The following is a 21,266-nucleotide window of genomic DNA, read 5'->3' on the forward strand; positions in this document are numbered from 1 at the left end:
TTGGTGTTTAATATTTGTCGAATTATATTTTCCATGCCCAAGGAATCTTCCAGAAGCCTCTGTTATGTACAATACTGGTTATTCAGCATGCTTAAAAAAAATCTTTCTGTTGTTTAGGGGTATGTAATCGACAAGCTGGTTTTGCATATACCATCAGTGGAACAATGGTAGCAGCATGTGTACCCAAATATAACAGTAACACTCCTTGACTCTTTCTAAAGAGTGTTATTCAAACCCACACTTGTTCTCACAATGACACTATAGGTTAGGTGTTATCACTATTATCCCTATTTTACAGTTGATGAAATGAAGGCCAGGTTGTAACTTCTCCCAGCTACAAAGGCAGTGAGTAGAAGTGGAATTGGGATGCAAGCAGTCTGCCCCTCAAAATATGACTTTAGAGATGGCTGTCTGTGGCTTCACCTCACTTTTTCCCTCAGAAACAAAAAGGGGGATGAAAACAATCTGTATCCATGGGTATGATTATTGAGCCAAAAGTCTAGGTGAAAAATTTTAAAAATAAAAAGTAAAATTAAATTTTGGTCATGGCTATTATTCACATTAGTATACCCTTCTGCAGTTTTTTACACAAGGGAGTATTTATGAGTGACTACACAGTTTATATTCCATTTCTGGGTAAATAGAAACTGAATGCTTGTAATTTTAGTATCAGTTCCTTTTCATTTGAAGTGATCTTTAATTCTGTTATTTTAATTAAAAAGTCCTAATATGTTGTCTTAAGGTTTTGTAAATAGCTTGGTTGCCACGAAGCACACATTAAGTGTAGCTTTACAAGGAATTGCGGGCATCCAAAGATGATAATACAAAACGGGTTCCTGTCTAGAAGTGCTCAGTCTCACACAGAAATCCTCATGGTTTCCCCAACCTCTTGTTGTGTCCCAGACTCTTCCACCCCATTCCTGAAAACAAGGACTTGAATATATATATATATTTTAATAGATCTTTATTGGGGTCTAATTGCTTCACAATACTGTGTTAGTTTCTGTTGTACAACAAAGTGAATCAGCCATATGCATACATATATCCCCATATCCCCTCCCTCTTGGGACGAATATATTTTAAAGAAATGTCCACCCAAAACAGTGGAAGGATTTGAGAGAACATAGAGCTTCTGCCAGCAGAGGGAGACCTTGGCTTGTTTTTACAAGATTTTCTTGGGATACATAACCTTTAAATGGTGAACAGAAGTCCAAACAAAAGTAATGTTTCTCAACAGTTTACTACAAAAACATCCCGTTGAAAATACTGTTTAGTACACATGTACTTGTGGCTTAGCTTTGACAGCATCTATTCTTTTCAGCACCACTGAACAGGTATCTACATCAAACAGGTCAACTGAGACATTCATTAAGGGAAGTTATAGATAGAAATCCTGGAGTGTTTTTTGCCTATTTTGTAGAAAGTGCAATATGGGTTTCTTTTTTCATGAAATCATGACTTCTGAAATCAATTAGCATCATCAATGATGACGGTTAAATTTCCCAGAAACCTGGAGATATCACGAGAGCTTTTATTTTACGAGGGTGATTATGAGCCCTTAAGGAAAAAAACCAAGATTCTCTGAACATCTTTTGGTTGCACCAGTTTTTATTCACTTTAATTATAAACAGACTCCAATCCAAATGTTCTTTCTTGATTAAAATTATGGAAATATTAAAAATAAATACAGATGGTAGAGACTGGAGCCTACCCGGGCTCTTTGGTGGGGCTAATGGCGGACTCTGGGAGGGCTCACGCCAAGGAGTACTTCCCAGAACTTCTGCTGCCAGTGTCCTTGTCCTCACGGTGAGACACAGCCACCCCCTGCCTCTGCAGGAGACCCTCCAACACTAGCAGATGCTAAAGAGATTCAGGGACTTCCCTGGTGGCACAGTGGTTAAGAATCCGCCTGCCAAGGCAGGGGACACAGGTTCGAGCCCTGGTCCAGGAAGATCCCACATGCCGTGGAGCAGCTAAGCCCGCGAGCCACAACTACTGAGCCTGCGCACCTAGAGCCCGTGCTCCGCAACAAGAGAAGCCACCGCAGTGAGAAGCCCGAGCACCGCAACGAAGAGTAGCCCCCGCTTGTTGCAACTAGAGAAAGCCCGCGCGAAGCAATGAAGACCCAATGTAGCCAAAAGAAAGAAAGAAAGATTCAGAGGAAGGGAGAGATCTATATAGGTTAAAGCTCATGATGAGAGACTTCTTAGAAAGCTCCTTCAAGAAATGGCTCAAAATGTGACACAGAACAGTGCTACTCCAAGTGTAGTTAACGGAGGCGGTGTACTCCTCAAACTGTTAGCTGTCCGTGATAAATTCAGAAAATAAGATTAAGCATTTAGAAACTTTTATAGTTGACTATTTTATGTGTTGAATCTAATAATATAAAAGTGAGCTATAAAAAATAAATAAATAATAAATACACATGGTTAGAGGGGATGTCTGTTGTCAGTTGCCATTTTAAACAGCTGCCTATTTTACAGTAATACTTTTTAGAAACAAATCTTAAGAATGAGAATTCTAGCTGGGTCCCAAATAGCCACTAACATTAACTTTTCAGCTGCATCTAATAAAGATAGGGAGCAAAGCCAAACTGCAGTGCATTTTGCTCTCCTCCCATTTTCACTTCCCAAATAAATGAAAATTATTTTAAGTAAATTTCCACATATAAACTTGAAATGAACTTAATTATCCAAACTGAATGTATCTGCAAGCCTTTTTCAAATTTATTTTCAAATTTTAATGGCTATTATAGATTTTTTTGTTCCTTCCCATTTTGACAGTATATCCTAATCCAGACATTTTGTAGCTTAACCATATATTTCTAAGTTAGTATTTTTCTCCTTTACAAAACTTGTCCAAATTCAATGATTATTAGCTGTTAAGGGAGAGACTATGGCATAAATTCAAAGAAAAACTTGAGATTTATAAAATGTTTTTAGAATTTTCAATAGTCTCACAAGTTAGTCAAATTAACAGTTACCAAAATGTTCTCAGAATGAAATACCTGGTTCTGATGTGACTAGAGAATATAACATAACAAGCTTGACATCACAGGCTTGATATCAGGGAGCCTTGATTTGACACCTTGCCAACAATAGAAATTGTAGACCCTTCCTGAGTGGTGTGCCTTCCCGGCCAAACGTGAAGCACTTTACATGTACCAGTATCGTGATTACAGCATGAACTCTGGAGTCAGACTCTCTGGGATTAGGTCCCAGCTCCACTGCTTGATTGTTATGTGACCTTGGCAAAGTTACTTAACCTCTCTGTATGTTTGTTTCTTCATCTGTAAAATGCGGATGATAAGAAAGGTACTTAGCTCATAGGGTTTCTGTGAAAATGAAATGAATGTTCGTAAAGCACCTAGAAAAGTACCTGGCACATGATAAGTGCTGTACAAGTATTTTCTTCCATTATTATATTTGACCTTATTTACCTCTTGAGCAGGGCGGGCTTCATGGCTGTGCTACATGTGCAGTCACACTGGGCCCAGGCCGAGAAGGGCCCCATGCTCGGTTTAATTCTCGGCTGCTGTCATTTTGAAATTCTTAATAACTCTTGAACAAGGGACCCTACACTTACCTTTTGCGCTGGGCCCCAAATATTCGGCACCCGGCCCTGCTCTTGAGGTAGAGAGTGTTACTGTCCCCATTCTGCTACATCTGGCTGGGTGGCTTTGGACAAGCAACATCCTCAGTGTTCTCACCTGTAAACTGTAAGTGTAACTACTGACCTGACAAGGCTCTTCTCAGGAGAATTAAATAAGATAACGTGCAAGCAGTGACTGGCACATACAAGTTCTCAGAAACATCTATTATTATTATTAACATTTATCTCAGTAAAAAACTAACCCAACATTTCTTTACTTCTCCTATAAATACATAATCTTGCTTACAATTACAATAAACTTTCCACTGCAGTTAAAACTTTATTGAAAGTACAGAATAAAATCATAAAACTCATCTCTGGAAAAATTAAGATAAGTTTATGAGAGGAAAAGATCACATCTTTACTGTTATAGAAAGGCCTTATTAAAACTTGAGGTTTCTGATAATCTTAAAACCAGTTCTTTGTTCTCTAAACCTAGACTAGAGAAGAATTCAGGTGACTTGAATTTGGGTGAGAACTGATACAACGCTGGGGAAATTTTTCAAATAAGTATATTATTAAAAAAAAGTATGCTCAAAATCAAAACAAAGCACTGAAGACTACATCAATCCAAATATTTATTCATAATAACCATTACTAATTTCACAGTAAATGAATGAGGTATGACCTTTATACTATGAAGATAAAGGAAAATATAACTAAGAAGAAACTGCTGGACACTATCATTCATTTGCAACCTCTCAAAGTTAGGTTATTATTATTTTTGTTACTAATAAGATACTCCATGCCTTAACATTACTTGTATTGTAGAAAGTAAATAAAATATTTCTGCAGACTTTGATGACATGTGTAAACATTTTTTTCAAACAAAATTTAAAAGTCAAAATAACATACATTCTTTTATGATTTACGTTAGAACATAGGATAGAAATTAGTCTCTACAGAGAAGGATAAAATAAAGCCTTCTGAAGAAAATTAGAGTGCAGCATTTTTTTTGACAAAAAATACAATTAACGGAAATTATTTTATTAAGACCATATGTTCTTTCCACAACAGCACCCACTGCTGAAAACAAAACTAACGAAAAGCCTCTTGCAATCACAAGATATATTCTGATATATTTTTATATCCATCCTCCAAATTTTAATTTGTTGGGTAAGTACACTCTGGAAAGATAATCTGATGATAGGAAGGTCAAAGCTTGAATTTCTGCCTTCATTTTAGAGTCTGCCATTATTTCCATCTGTCAATAAAAGTAAAATATAATCATACCAGAGTCCTTTGCTACAGTTCTGTCAACTCAAACTGATAAATCTAGATTTGTTTTATTCTCCAAAGCCATCGGCAATAACCTTTAAGTCAGCCAGAATATTCTGGAGCTGCTACAGCTAAAAATATTAGTATGGATTCCTTCAATAATTAGGAATGGTCTGGGATCTTTATAATTTCCTTCTCTCCTTTTTTCCCTCATGAACTATAATACAGCCATAGACAATGGGTATATAACTACGGTGAGGATAAACTAGATCAGCTCCACCCAGCTGATCTTACCTATTAGCATTCACAATTCAATGTTTCTACAACCATTTACTGCTGAACAACACACACGTTAGTTGTTGGTTATATAAAAATTCAAGGAGGATAGTTCCAAAATATTACGTAAATAGCCACTGCTAAAGTAAAAGGCAATAAAACATACAACATTTGAATTTTAAAAAGAAACGTACTTCTTTTCTCCAAAATGGTTGGCAAGTAATATAAGGTCTCTTCAGGATACTGTCAAGTTTCATTTGGTCCTGTTTTGTCAGTGGAATTAAAGTACCTTTAGGTATATTTAATCTGGAAAAAAATAGATGAAAAAAATCAGTAAAAACAAAGTGCTCCTGTAACTTTAAGGTCACATATATTTCATTTTTATTTATCATACTATTTCAAGAGACTCAGAAATAACAGATGAGAAAATTAGTACAGATCCACTTTTAAATACAGAATTTGGGGGATCTGGCATGTCTTAGACCAGCAAATGTTCAAGATCATAGCGGAAGTCTGTTTTAAGTTGTTGTTTTCTTTCATGCCACACTCACAGGACGATGACAGGAAGACAGACATTGGTTATAAAACAAATGCCGAGAACACTAACATCGTGTGTATCAACACCAAGGCAGCCCCCAGGGCACCGCAGTTTCGACGCGGTGAGCGCCACTATGTGTGGCCAGCAGCAAGATCCACTGTGGCATTTTAGGTTCCACTGAGTACTTAATTCTCTGTAATTCATTGAGAATTTTCTGGGCCGAAGAAGTTAGTCTATCAATTTTCACTTATGCATTCATGCATGCACACAGACATGCACACATCTATTTAGTTTTACACTTTTAAAAAGATTGTAATTTTATCTTGGTATGTGTTTTAAAAATAGAACATGAGAGGTCCAGGATTTATGTTGTGAACTGCTTTTTGAAGTCACAAATCCTGGATTTCTCAGGAGAGCTCCAGTTTCAAACAGTCTTTTTCAATGTCCCCATAATTATGACCATTTGCCAGTGGCAGCTCCTGAATAGGATGACAATTTGATTGAAAGGGAGGCCTAGAGGATTTCCCTTGAAGCCATGTTTGTGTTGCTATCACACTTTTTTCTTTGATTGTACATTTATTTAGAGTGGCTTTTGAGGGCACTGATGGAATTTATGAGATGCAGCTAGAGTTTCTTCAAGTTTTCCACCTCAATAATCAGATCCTCTGTCCTCAAGTTGTGTTAGAAATGATATTCCTACAAATAGATGACCCCCAAGGGATTTTGACCATGACATATACACTAAACTGACAAAACTTTGATTCACTAGAGCGTAAACATTCAAAAAACGAAAACTGAATGTTTTCTCTGGTGCCCTCATTTTGTAAGAAGCAGTGATTACCCAAAACCTGTTCATGTTCCATATTTATAAAATAAGTACCTGTTACCACGGTTTGCTCACTGCTTAAAGAAATCCAATAAATGTTTAATTTCATTCTCACTGGCTAATTAAAACAATAAAATATTTTAAAATATCACATTAGCAGAGATGAATAAAGTGATAATGTCTCATGCTGAAGGACAGATGGGCTCTTACTCTCCAGGGAAAACAAAATAATTAACCTATCCAGAGGGCAGTCAAAGCCTTAAAAATGTGCATACCCTTTGACCCAGCAATTCTGGGAATTCGGCCTATGGGACTAATTAAGGATACCGGGCAAAGATTTAGTTACAAGATGGCCCATCAAAGCACTACCCATTGGAACAGAGACGTGGAAACCACCCAAGCGTCCAACTGCAAGGAGCTGACTGAATAAACACACTCAGAATTGGAACTCAGCAGAAGAAGACATTCAGATGAGGTCTTAGGAATGTATTTATTGATAAGGAAAAGAGATCACATTGTGTTATGTGAGAAAAGCAGACTACAAAATAGAGTATGACTCCATTCTTTTGGAAGAAGTTGTGGCAATGCACAGCAAATAATCAACAAGAGTAAAGCTGTTCATCTGTAGGTGACTTTTATCTTGTTACTTAATGATAGTTTTTCTATAATGAACATATATATATTAAAAATGACAAAATTTAGATTTCTCAACTTTAATCTTAAAATGAGATTTTTAAATGAAGTTAAAAATTTAAATCTATGATAAAGTTAATTCATATGGCAAATGGTGTTGTCAAGGATTACCATTTAACTAGATTCAATGCCTTCATACTTTCTAAGTATAAAAAAATTACTAAACACTTTAACCATAAAGGTAAAACAAAAAATGTCTTCTAGCTAGCTAAAGGTTCAATTAACCAAATATATTTAAGTATTTTAGTAGTTGAAACAGAAACGTGGATAAATGTAATTCATAATTATATAATCCCGAGTCATTGTGAACACGGTAAGTAAAAACCATTAAGTGCTTTCCCAGGTAGTGACTTTTTAGGCTGTTACATATTACATATTACATATTACAATGAATCATCATTTTAAATATCCTACTTCTGCTAACCACCTAACCTTTTGATATCAGAAGGGAGGAGACCAAGCCATCTAATAGCCGGAACTGTGAGATTATGGGCTTCAAAAGACATAGCCTAAAATAAAGAGCAGAATTATATTAGCTAAGGTATGCAGAGAACTAGCATACTTGTTTTTGCAGCAAATTTTTTAACTTATTAGGAAGGACCAGTACTGAAGACTTCACACCCCCAGAGACCACAGAAGTAAGAAAAAATCACCAGGGGCTTAGCTAAACTTGACTTTCAGTGGAGGTTTTAAAACTGCTCTGTAGTATTTCTGTATTGGTTTTCTATAAAGTAAAACTACAAATGACCCCTCTGACCTGCATTTACTGTTGTTCATGATTCCATACCTTAACACCTTGCTCCACCATCCTTTTCATCTGCTATTAACATATACATCAGGACACTCAAGGTGTACACCAATGGTTCCCAAACTTCACCATGTGTCAGAACCACTTGGAACGCTCACCCTTGGAAATCCAGACTCAGGAGGTCTGGATGGGGATTGAGATTTGCATTTCTAACAAGTTCCCGGGTGATGCTGATGTCCAGGACAACATTTTTGACAACCATTGACGTGTGGTAGTTGCCGTCTCTAGTGGTGAAGTTTGGTGATCTTTTCCTTTCTCCTTATGGTTGGAATTGGAATTCAACCAATGGTTGGAAGTCGGAATTCAAGGCTATATATAATTTTCAGGGTATAATCAATGATCAATGTTGCTATGCTGAGGGCCCACAGTTACTTCAGCAGGCCAGGAAAGTGGAGGATAATTAATGCCTCTTGCCCACAGGTAGTCCCACTCTGTCATCGGCAGTCACACTGGTCATGCTGGAAGCTGGAATCACAGGTCTCAAATAGACTGGCCCTAGACTAGGAGAGTAGCTTCCCCGGTACATTTTGGGGGCGCTTAGCTTACTAGGGGCTGATAAGTAAATGCAGAAATCACTTCAGTGAATATAAAATATCTCAATAGTGAAAAAGGAAAAATATTTTTCTATACTTACCATAGATCCATACTTATAGATACACATTATTTCTATGCCTGTTAAAAGAAAGTTAACTTTAAAATTAGTCTTCTTGCATATTATAGGCTAGATAATTATACCTAACATCTGCAATTTTTATTTTTGTGGACATTACCAATGGAAAATTTATGGTTCAGTTTAATACGGTAAAAACAGCGATAAGTTGCCCCCAATGATTACAGTCATTCATTTTAATCTAATAATCATATTCTTTTAATTTTTTTTTTTTCAGCCACGCTGCACGGCATGTGGGATCTTAGTTCCCAGACCAGGGATTGAACGCGTGCCCACGGAAGTGGAAGTGCAGAGCCTTAACCACTGGATGGTCAGGGAAGTCCCAGAATATTTTATGAAAGTGTTCTATGAGCAGAAAAACACAACTACAGATATGATTTATTATGACTATTGTTTCAAATAGTCCAACAATAAATTACCATGAGGATCAGCATCTACAAGAGTGAAAATAGGAATGTGAAATGTATCCCACAGCTTCTTGACTAAAAGTCTTGTGTTCAGATCAGGTACTCCCTTTCCCTAAAAGCAAGTATTGAAATCATTTAGTAGAATGAAACTGATCCAACTATATTCTTATTTTGTTAGTAACTTAAAAGTTAGATCCCCTCACCTTAAATTTCAGGTGATGGAAGACTGGTTTTGACTGTGAAAAAATGTACACTATATACAACAGGGTGAAAAAGCCCACATAACTTCATACCTTTGACAATTATCCCAGTCCTAGAAAATAATCCTAAGGAAATATTTCAGCAGAAACAGAAATAAGAAAAATCTGACATACATAAAGATGTCCACTGCAGGGTTATTTAACAGGACAGAAACTATGATAAATAGCCAAAATACCTCACAACAGGGACATGGAGAGGCAGCAGAGCACGGTGGTGACATGCACCAGCTTTGGGGCCAGACAGCCTGGGCTGGCATCTGGCTTTGCCACTTCTTGGCAGCATGAACCCGAAAGAGTCATGAAGACTCTCTGAAGTTTGGGGCTTCTTAACACCTTATAAAATTACGATAGGAATTAAATTATTTAATGATTTATAAAGCATTTAAAAGAGTACCTGGCTTACATTCAGAATTTAATAACCCTAAGCAGTGGAAGAGTATTATGAAGCCATTAAAACAATAATTATGTAGAAAAGTAATTTAAAGAGCTTTACAATAGCATTAAGAGAAAAAAGCAGAAAACCAAATGAAACATGGAGCAGAGAAGGAAGCAAGCAGAGAGAAGAATGGGCTTTCCATGCGACCGCTCTGAGTTTGAACTCCCTCTCCGCCAATCATGAGCGGGTAAAGTTGGGTTGGTTTCTTAGCGTCTTTGGCCGTGGTTTTATTTATAAAATGGGATAAATATGCCTGCCACACAGTTATGGGGCTACAGCAATGTGCAGCTGAACTACCTGAATCCCAGCCCTAGTTCTGACCAGCCTTAAGATTGCGGTGAAACACCTTCCTGGGTCCCATTGTCCTACTGTTAAAATGGGGATGATAATAATACCTACCTCACAAGGTTGGAGAGACTTTACACGTTGCTATGTGAAAAACAGCACTAAAATGGGAACCCTTATTGTATCCAGTGCCCGGCAGAGCTCCTGGCACATCATGAGCACTTACTGAACGCTAGTGTATTTTAATTTTTTCCTTTGGGAACGACTACACATGTATGTGGTAGAGGAGACCACAGAGGAGTACCAAAGGCTCCTTCCTAGCCTGGCCCTTGGTTCTCAGCTCCCCTCTGTAGAAACAGCTACTACAGGTCAGCTGCTTGTGGGTGTTTCACCATAGCAAAGACAGCAATTATCAGTGGACACCATGATAGCACCAACACGTAGGTAGGCAAGGACTAGGAGGCAGCCTACAAGAGGAAAAACAAGGTAGAAAAAGAAATGTGACAGAAAGCCGAGCTTTACTTGCATCTCCGATGCGCTAGTACCAGCCGTGATTCAAACGCCAACAGCTGAACAGAGGCCGGGGCCTGGGCAGCTTCCTCTGTCGGTAGTGGCTTGGCTTCCTATCAGCCCAGCAAGCATGCACTCTCACCAGGGAGGTGTGAAAGCTGAGGAGGACTGGACCAAAGTGTGAGCCACAGGACACCCCCACTGAGAGATCACTTCAGGGGTTCAGGTAGCGCCTTTATTACTTATGAGCTCTCAGTCTGCATTTGCCATCTCAACCGTTCTCCCCTCATTTCAAACTGGGCAGAGGCCACTAGGATTTCCTGCTATCATCTCAAATTCATATTTCTAAAACTACATTCAACATCTTTCTGCCGCGAAGAACTGAGCCTTCCCGCCAGTTGCCCTGTAGTATCGCTGGTGACATCATGGTAAAGTTCCACACACCAGAGTCATTTTGACTCCTTCCTCTCATCCCGTGGTCACCACGTCCTTTTGGATTTGCCTTGGAAATGCCCTTTGCTTAAGTCCTTTCTCCTTAATCATTCCCCTGCCATCCTTCCACCCAAGCAACCACCTGAGAGCCTCTGGACAGGCTCCCCAAATCCAGTTATGTCCCTCTCCGTCTAACTGATGATGCTGCCACACTAATCCTTGTCATTTCCATTCTCACCAATCCACTTTTGTAAGCACCTGACATTTACACTATATCAGGATGCCTCCTGGGAGGCGTTATTTGATTTCAGTCAGATTTGAGGATGGTTAAATAAACACCTTGGAAATTCTTGTTCTATAATCCCAAAGGATGCATCATATTGATAACAGAATGCTGTCCAAGCTTATGGATGATGTTATAAACCCCTCTTACCAATCACCAATGTAGTATGTTAGTCTTGGAATAGTGGTAAAAGTAGATAATATACCGTAACCATGATGCACGGAGACATTTTGGTGCAAAAATTGTCATCTAGGAGCCGCTGAAATGTCGCATCTTTTTCTACAATTAATAGAAATTTTGCATCTGTAATTAAATCTGTGAAGTTAAGGCTGATAAATTTAAGGCACGAGTATTTCAATTTAACCACTAACTAAGTAACGGTTATATTTGAAGGTAAACAGATATCTATTCACACACAGTATTTAGATATCTGTCTCTCCTACTAGATGGTGAGCTCCTAAAAGGATCTTAAAAAAGGGACCATGGTGTGCTCATCTTGACCACTACAGGGTTTGGCTTGTTGGTTACACATTATGAAGGCTTGATTTATCAAAGTCATGGATGAATGAACATTCTAGACGTTTAAATAGTTTTCCCAAAGGATACTCCGAATTCCTTGAATATTAGATGGCACAGCAACAGCCTAACAAAACAAGACAGTTTTTATTGTAAATAAATAGCAAGCTTAACGACATTTAAAAATTTATCACAAAAATCCTATATTTTCATTAAAAAAATACACCTGTTATCAGAGGTCTATGCCTCAGTAAGAAAACAGTAGGAAACAGATTTACTTTTCAGTAAGAAAACAGACATATGACCTAAACTACTTCCCAGAAGGTGAGAATTTCTTGGAAATTTTATAGATATATGGCTTAAAAAGCAGAAACTGATGAAGGAAAGACTTCCTTATGCAGGATCTCATAGGTGTCATTCTCCTCTTTCCAAAATGGTGAGCTGGCCCTTTCCAAACTTCTGTGATAGTTCAGTACTGTGGGCTTTCTACGTACCAAGCCTAACAAATAGTTTAGTAACAAACATTAATTTCAGAACCAGAAAATTTTATGAAGATTACATAAATAACCATGCTAAAAGGGTCAGGTCATGCTCTGCCTGAAAACAACAGTGTATTTTAAAAAGGAATGTGTATGTTTGTTTCTTTCAATATGACATTTGGCAACTGGCATATTTTGAAACTAATGTACAACCCTGTACAGCATATACATATTCATCGATTTTATTTTAAAATCTTAAGCTCCAAACTACATAACAAGGCAGTAAATAAAATGCATTTCAAAAACAAACGATCTGAAATGGAGTTAAAACACATGAAAACATTAATGATGCTTACTGTTGCACATGCACAATTCACCTTGGTGCCATCTTCCTCGATATACCTTAAATTGCCAGCAATTAAACCTTTTGATGTAGATAACTGAAAAAATAATAGACATATCTGAAACCTTTTTCTTGAGTTTACTTTATGCTTCTAAGTCCCTTCTCATGTTCACCTGCTAAATTATATGTATTTTGGCTCAGACTGGAATTTAAGAAATAAAGGAGAAAATATGTAAGAGCATTTAGAAATGAAAAATATTTGATAATTCATCTGTTTTGGCTCAGTTATCCAAGGGAATACAATGAGAATAGATGATTTAAATTCATAGTGAGAAAAACATAGTATCAAAAATATGGAAAGAAGGCACAGATTACATTTATTCTTCTATTACAATTTTTATATGTTTTGTCTTAAAATGTTTTGTATGAAATGCTACTTACTATATGCAGACTTCTCCTCGGCACTTTTAACATACAGGAAATATCATTGATAATATTGTCCACAACAGTCTGGTTACCAAAGAGTTGGCTGTCGGTGTAATATATGTCTCTATGAAAATTTTAAAAATATATATTTTAATTAACCATATTCTCTTTGAATATGATAAGTATTGGAGTATTAATTGAAGAAAGCTTTAAGTGGATGAAGGCAACATACAAGCAAAGTAGTTTACTACCCATAGCCTAGTTTTATGTAACTTTTCAAAACATATAATGAAAGTTAATGCCACTAAATCTCACACTGCATTTTAAAGGGTAATTTATTAGAACAATGTACTTACCGTTTGGTTGCGTAAGTGTTGCTCTGTACTAATTTATAAATCATGGACAATATTTTAAGAATTAGCGCTGGAAAATAAGATGCAGTAAACAAGTTACTCATCATTTTTCTTATGAATTCAAAACATACTGCTATCAAGGATTTTAACTGTCCTCAGTTACTTTCCACAATATTACAAAAATTATCCTCCCAAAATAGAAGTGTTAAGTACAGAATAATAATTGCCTGAAGAATCAGATAAAATTAATTGCTCTATGTACAGCAAAATTGAGAGAATACTTTTCCACTGACTCATGCATCTTGAAAATTTCTTTTGAAATAATACTTTACTTCCATGGTTATTAACAATGCAAAATTCTATAAATGTATTTCAAGTACAGGGTGGCCTATTAAAGAACAAGTAAAATTATTTAGCTAGGAAAAACTATAACCCAGAAGGTAACCAAAATTATTTATTTTACTACAGAAAGCTAAGAAAGATTAATTTACCAAAATTTTTAACTGATTTTGGTGAATCACTTTTGATTTTTCTTGTGGTACAATGAGATACCATGTGAAGACCCACAGAATCTTCAAACCTGTCATTTTGTTTAAAGCAAGGGAATAGAATAAAAAAGAATTAACTTCTGAACACCAAACAATATACACTTAATGTCCTCTTCTGAACATCATTTAAATCCCCATTTCTTCTCAATGTAAGCACTGATATATTATGATAACCTCGTTTATAAGCTTAGATAATTCCAGGTGGTAATTAGGTAATTAGCTTTGCAACATACAGAGGCACTAAAAGCAAGTGTATAAAATACATGAATTAAATACCTTTAATTATGATGTGTGTGTGTGTATTTCTTTCTTTCCCAGGAAGATATTTAGGGTATGTGAACTATTACCAAATATTTCACAATTTTATTAGCATTTTGCTCATTTTCTTGATTGGTTTATTTAATTGATTGGTTTATTTAATAATTTTACTCAATTTAATAATAAGTTTTGAAATGTTTTGTTTAATTTACCCCCAAAGTTACAGTAAATGAAATAACAATTTAGACTAGGTTGTTAAATTGAACTGCCAAGCCTGTCCTAAAGGTGGCAGAAGGCACCAGGCAAATAGGCTAGGTGACAGCTGCTTCAAGATCCATCTTACAAAATATGATTCAAAAGTTTACAGTTACATTAATTATATTGATCATAAAAGAATACTTAGTGCCTAAAGAGCCTTAAAATTACTTTAATTCTGTTTCTGTAACTCTTATTGAAGACTATTCTTGTAGTGTTTTTCATTATTAAGTGGAAAGTGTCTACAGGTTGATGATCTGAAAGAAACAAACTATGTAACTAGGTTCCAGGACTTAGATAAAGCTGTTTGCTGATTTTACCCTCTTGGACACAGGACTTAGCAGGGGGAGATTTGCTAGGGGAAAGAGCCATCAAAATGTGCTCTATGTTCAGGATACATTTATTTTGGTCTCAGTATCAGGACTGGTTGTAGCTCCCCTGAGCAAGTGGTTTGCTTTTGCAGTGTAGATGAGAATTCCACTGGTGCTATTTCCCCCTTTTGAGTGCTAGAAAGCTTAGATCCAAGTCTGGAGCCTATTTTTAGCAGGACTGTGAGACTTTATCATATGCATTTTGAATTCTAACCCCTTTTGGTGCTCCATTTTTTGTTCCTAGCATTGTTTTCCCTTTGCCTTATCTTTCACACCTACTTCTAGTTTATAAAACCTGCCTGTATGGTATGTATTTTGTAAACTTCCTTAGATCTTTTTGGCAGGGTAAAGGCAATAAAAAGAATTAAATCCAACTAGAACTCGAACTCAAACTCAAATAATGACATAGATACTGCATTTAAAAGTAAAAAATGCAAAATGCCCACTTTATATTCTCCCAGCTTGATCTGTTGTCTATTGTGAATGCAGGTGCTTCATTTCTTGCCAAGCTTGTGATTATGTCTTGGATAACATTTTCTATAGATGCAAGAACCTCAGAACTGAAACAATAAATACACCATGATTCAATCTTAATTCTAAATTAGACCTTTAAAGTATGTAACATTTCCCCAGATCAATATTAAAGTAATTTTTAGTTTCATTGGTTGTTTTTTAAGACTAGGTGATATATGTCAATGATATTCTCTCCCACTAAATTTTTACAACAGTAATGCATTAAAACAACAACTGTATTTATAGTGGTGAATTACAGAGAAATTTCATTTGCTTGTAATTTTACTTCTCAATTACCAATTGAAGTAATATCTCCCTTTTAATGACTAGACAATATAATTTATAAATATATTTTTATCTACTCTTCATATCAGCCTACTTTAAATACAAACTCATTGACTTGAAATACTACTGATAAATCTTTTAATTAAAATTGATGTAATACTTGCTTTGAATTAATTTCCCCAAAATGCAAAGCGAAAATATTTCAAAAGAAAAACTTCGTGCTGTAGCACGTTACCTTAATTGATCTCATGCCATAAATCAGCCCTTTTGAATTTTAGTGACACAAAAAGAAAAAGTTTAATCACTACCATAAAAGGACTTGGCAACTACTACACCACAGAAAATTATTAAGACTTAGCCCAGTTTTCTGTCAGCTGACTTTTAATTTCACAAGCCATCAGCTTCAAAAAATGTTTTTCTGTTATAAACACCGTAAGAATATTGCCTAGGAAGGGAACTCATATTAAATCTAGAAAATGCACAAAATGTAGTGTTCTAATTTCCACAGAAACATCAGAGTTTTCATTGAAAATGCATGTATCAGAAAATAAATTTTAAAACATTTCATATTTTCTAATAGTGGGATGCAAAACCTGATTCAAATATCTCATTTTTCCAGCCTGGAAAAAAAAAGTTACAATAACATTATGACCAACTTTAAAACAACCAGATTTCCATCTGAAATGTAAAAAGGGACTTCCACCCCTTTCTTTCCTTCACTCCCAGTTCTCCCTTAAACTAAATCCTTTTGTAAAAAAATTTTTGTGGGTTTTTCCGGCTTTTTGGTTTTTTGGTAGTTGGTTTGGGCTTAAAAGTAAAAGGCAGTAATTTGTTTAAGTGAAAAAGTTTGCAGATAAATGGGAAAAGCAGATCAAGGAAGCAGAACAACAGAGCATTTTAAGTAAAAGTGGTGAATAATGTAAACATAATTTCTGTAGTTAACTCCAAGCTGGGCAGCTGGAGAATCTCGTAACTGATTTTATCAGCACCGCACTCTGAGCTAACCTCTAACTGCTTTAATCGATTTAAAGAAGTGTACATTCTCTTCACTTCGAAGTCAAAAACCCCATTGCCTCACTAGAAACCACTTAAAATGTGTTGACTTCCTTGTTCATTTTGATAAAACACACTTATTGAGAACTCACAACATTGACTTTCCCCCCTTCCAAAAAAAAAAAAAAAAAGCCTGAAAACTTCTAAATTTTTACACTTTTGTTTTTTTTTTTTAAACAAACACAAGGCCAAACTGTGCCCTAAACTCCCCCAAACTGTTAGGATTTCAAAAACTCGTGAACCCAGCTGTGGGGTTGCTCCTGGAACATTCTAGAAGACATGGGGGGGAGGGTGGTCTGTCACCAGGCTTTCTGAGTTCAAAATAAGTTAACAGCAGAGAAAGGGGGTCGCTAAACAAGGGCCTTTCTCGGGGTTCAGGGCTGGCGGGCCCAACAGGCCTCACCCTGGGGCCGCCACAGTGGGAGACGGGAAGGGGGTCCAGCATTTCCCCACAGAACACCTCAAGCCCGGCTGCGCCGAGGAAGTTTTTCGCCAAGTCCCGGCGTCTGCGCCCCAGAAGGAGCCCTCATACCTAGAGGCCAGGTGCATCCCCCCGCCAGCGGGCTCCCCGCCGCCTTTCCTCAGGGCGGCCAGCAGGGAAGCCCTGTGCTGGTCCAAAACCTGGAAGAACGAGGCCTCAGGACCCCTGGGTGCAAAGGCCATGAGGACCGCCCGGCAATGAAAGTGTCCAAGAGCAGGAACTTGACTTGGGCTGATATCGCCCTTCCCCGCACCCACAGAGCACTTCCGGGAAAGGACGCAGCTCCTTTCCCGCACTTTCTGGAGAGGGCTGACCGCGCATGTGCACTCCTCACCACCACCCCCCCCTCGCCCCAGGCGGAGCTGGACCAACGCATGCGCATAGCATCTCCATTGAGTGAGGCGTGCATGCGCGGGGCTCTCTCAGGTGCAATCCTACCTGGGAGGCAAAGTGAGGGACCGTTGTCTGGGCGCCGTCTGGCAAGTATGGGGACCAGCATAAGGGACCAGAAGGGTGTGCTTGGAATGTGGGACCTAGATTTGGGACCTTGAAATTGTTTTATGTCTTTTTTTTGGGGGGGGGGGGTATTTATGGACAGTAGCACCAGCGGTTTTTCACTGAAACAAATAGTTATGGCTATCCAACTGTGTGTCAGATACAGCTCTAGGCACTGGGTTCAGCTCAGGATCAAGGCAAACAAAATTCCTGCCCTTGCTAACATTTATGAAGTAGTTGAGGGCTTAAAAGCCCATTTCATTCAGCCTCTCTATTTTAATTCCCATAACCATGCCAAGAGTTTCCTAATATGATCATGGGGATTTTGCAGGAGAGGAGAAAGTGAGGCCCACAAGCTCAGGCAGGCCTGGGTTAACATCCCAACTCCATCACTTTGTTGGCTTGCCAGATTTAGCAAATTATAATACAGGACCCTCAGTTACAATTGAATTTCAGATAAACAGTGAATACTTTTTTTAAGGATAACCAGGTTCCACGCAATCTTTGGGACATACTTTTACTAAAAAATTATTTCATTGTTTGTCCGAAGTTCGAATTTAACTGGTCGTCCAGTATTTTAACCTAGCAACCCTGCCCTCGCAGGTTTGGTGAGCTGAGCCTTTACCCCTGCTCTCTTCTAGAGCAGAAGATAGGAATTCTGAAGCCCCGCGGAAGGAGTCCTGCCTCTGGGGGACATTTCTTTGAGAGAGAGGACAGCGGGAGAGGCCCTGGAGCAAGGTGGCTCTGAAGCCTGTGGGAACAGGTCCTTTATGGTTGGGGTCCTGGGGGCTTTGCCCCAGAAGAGCCACCTGACATCAGGCCCTCTCCAGAGAGCTATTTTGTTCCCTCAGTTCCTGGTGATTTGATAGTGTTGAAACAAAACCTGCTTTCCCATCATAAATAACAAACTCCCTCTGTTCATAACGATGAGTGTCTGTGCCGAGCCAGGTGCTGAGGGCCTTCGTTATTATCAACACAAATACTTCCTCACCGCCTACCCTGCACTAGGCACTTGTAGTTATTGAGGTCACGTCTGTGAGCAAGGCGGACAGAGTCCTTGCCTTTAGGGGACTCACAGTCTAGGGGAAGGGGGGAATTGAGGAGAAACAGGTGAACACTTAAATAATTAAATTGGCAGGGTGACTTAAATCAACAACCCTAAGCTGTAAAAATTATTCTCCCCATTTCACAGGTGAAGAAACTGAGGCTTGGAGAGGCTGAGCAGTTTGGGCAAGATTGCATTGTGGTCGGCGACGGAGCTGGCAGGTAAACCTTGACTCCCCAGTGGAGCTCTTACCGCTAGATTATGAGGCACCACTGAGGGTCTGGCCGGGAATGCATCATAATTTTGCGGGGGTTTCTTTGGTGGTGGAATTACCCCTCCGGCCTCAGCTTTTACATCTTTCAGATGAAGGCATTGCAGCAGGTGGGTTCTCCATGAGAAACAAACAATAAAAGGCCTTTGAAGGGAGAGGCTGAGTCAATGACACCATTGAGGCTTGTCTGCTGGGAGGCACCTCTCTCCTGGGACAGAAACCATCTGACCACTGATCACTGTCTCTCAGGAGGGCAGACCCTTCTGTATCACGTAGCGCTACGCTCAGCCAGGAGCCAGCGGCCTCACTAGACCTGACATGGAATGAAAGGTCCTGAGCTGGGCGGGGGCCCTGGGAGGGGATCAAAACAGTGAAGGGAACAAACCCATAATAAAGCTGGCCTTCCTGTGGGGAGAAACCGCAAGGTGCAGACTTGAAAGGGCCTCGCTGGGGTTCCCACTGCGCAGACCAAAGGGGGAGGCCTTAGCCCTCCTCCCAGGCAGCTGCAGCCTTGCCCTCAGGTCTCCACCTCCACTCAGGTAACTCGCATGCACACCGTGCACCTCCTTCACATCAAAGTGAAGCCCAGCCCCAGGCTGAGAGGAAACCAGAAAAACAGATATTCCACCCCTAGCAACAGATTGCAGAGGAAACTTGCAGACGCCACTTTGCAGGGCAGTCCCAGTACCAAGTTCTTTCTTCCTACTGGCCGGCTGTGCTCAGCACAGGGACAGGGGGTGGGGGGACGCCCCAAATTGTGTTCAAACGGCATTCCGTTGGGAAAATGAAAAGCTTTTCCCCAAACCTTACTAGTGGGTCTTTCCTCCAAGCTCAGCCTGTCACTTAGAAACTTGTTTGAGGGCCAGAGCCTCCATGAGGGTTGGAAAGAGCGTCGCTGAAATTAGGTGCAGTTATCGTTTCCATGTCTAACGCACCAAAAAAGGGAAAGGAGGTGGGGAAGGATGGGGAGGCCCTTCCAGCAAACCCGGCGGGAGAGGGTGCTGTGCATGTTAGATTTTTTTTAAGTGTTTTTTTTTTTTTCAAGCAAATGTGAATGAATTTTAACATATTGTAGAATTCTTGAGAGGAAAAGAGTAGAGAAAATGCTCTCATAATTTCTTTACTTCCTGGGGCTTTATAAGGTGTTTTACTTTTGTGTTTTTTTAACTTCTTAAAAATTATAAGAATGACACATGCTTCCATAAAATATTTTCGTAATTCAGAAGGTATGAAGTAAAAATGAAAGAAACCCTCTCCCAGCTGCAGCCACTCACTGCCCCACCTCCATTTGTCCTGCTTGGGACTCTGTGATCCTTCTGAGCCTGGAATTAGTCCTTCTTGCCCTGAGGGCCTTTGCACTTGCTCTTCCCTTAACAGCTTGGAATGCTTTGTCCTTTTTTCCGTCCCACCTCTCCGCCCTCCCTCCCTAAATCCAACCTGGCTAATTCTCCTATGTCCTTCAGATCTGGTCTGGACATCTCCCTGCACTGCCCCTAAGTCTTGAGCCCTGTTTTCCCCTTGTCTCAACATGCCCTCCTTTCTCTCCCCAGGAGAGCAGGGGCTGTGCTCAGACAGTGGCCCCAGTTCCCCTGGGCCTGGCACATGGAAGGTACTTACTCAGTTGTGTTTGTTGAATGAATGAATGACTCCCTGTGGGATTATCTCTCTGTAATCTCTTTGTAGTATTTCATCCCAGTCATCTTTCTGCAGATGCCTGAATAAGCATACTTTTTTTATATTAATAGACCCTACTCTGCACTCTTCTGGTATTGCTGCCACTGGTCATAATAGTCACTGCAGTTTTCTGACGGTCATACACTCGGCCAAGTGCTCCACATGCAAAATCTCACTTACTCCCTCCCATTTTACAGGAGAGAAAGTTGAGGCTCCGAGAAGTATATTTACTGGGTTTCCTAGGGATGCAAATGACAAAGCACAGACAGGAATAGTTTCTCTACTCTCAGCCACTATATGATACTGCCTCCAAGTCAAGGTAATTTAGTACTGATGAATGAATTCACCCATTTTTCATAGCCAGGAATTATATACCTGGGTGTATGATGTAAAGCAGAGCAATAAAGAAAGTTAAACTGAATTTTAGTAAGAGCACCAAAATATTTGTAAGCTTGTAGGTCATCTGATTGATGAAGTCATGTTTGTTTGTTTTTAGGGAGAGGGTATGTAATCTACTACCACAGACCCAACAGCAGCTGCCATGATTGGTCAATCACGGCCAAACGGCCAAACTTTTTCCATCTACATCCTCCCCTTCCCCCACCTC

At 39.0% G+C, this 21,266-nt stretch overlaps 1 protein-coding gene across 2 annotated transcripts; it reads right to left on the minus strand.

Annotated features, from left to right (window-relative positions):
- Window positions 1–4,735: 4,735 nt before the first annotated feature.
- Window positions 4,736–17,356, minus strand: SPO11 (SPO11 initiator of meiotic double strand breaks). 2 transcript variants are annotated; one of them, XM_059897771.1, is made up of 13 exons: window positions 17,226–17,356; window positions 15,289–15,402; window positions 13,902–13,990; window positions 13,414–13,480; window positions 13,073–13,181; window positions 12,645–12,728; window positions 11,900–11,936; window positions 11,499–11,608; window positions 9,100–9,199; window positions 8,645–8,682; window positions 7,635–7,711; window positions 5,340–5,451; window positions 4,736–4,855 (listed from the first exon to the last, which is right to left on the minus strand). In XM_059897771.1, the coding sequence occupies exons 1-13, from the start codon at window positions 17,354–17,356 to the stop codon at window positions 4,736–4,738; spliced, it is 1,188 nt and encodes a 395-aa protein (XP_059753754.1). The 2 variants fall into 2 exon arrangements, with proteins under 2 accessions (XP_059753754.1, XP_059753755.1); XM_059897772.1 differs by lacking the exon at window positions 15,289–15,402.
- Window positions 17,357–21,266: the final 3,910 nt, after the last annotated feature.

This window comes from Balaenoptera ricei, chromosome 15, assembly GCF_028023285.1.
Source record: "Balaenoptera ricei isolate mBalRic1 chromosome 15, mBalRic1.hap2, whole genome shotgun sequence".
In the NCBI taxonomy this organism is placed as follows: domain Eukaryota; kingdom Metazoa; phylum Chordata; class Mammalia; order Artiodactyla; family Balaenopteridae; genus Balaenoptera; species Balaenoptera ricei.

Excerpts from the sequence above, each read along its gene's own strand:
- SPO11 (XM_059897771.1), bottom strand. The coding sequence starts at position 17,356 with ATGGCCTTTGCACCCAGGGGTCCTGAGGCCTCGTTCTTCCAGGTTTTG. Across the intron at positions 13,991-15,288 it reads TCAAGCTGGGAGAATATAAA|GTTTGAAGATTCTGTGGGTC; the intron begins GTGGGCATTTTG and ends ACAAAATGACAG. Across the intron at positions 9,200-11,498 it reads CTCCGTGCATCATGGTTACG|GGAAAGGGAGTACCTGATCT; the intron begins GTATATTATCTA and ends ACTTGCTTTTAG.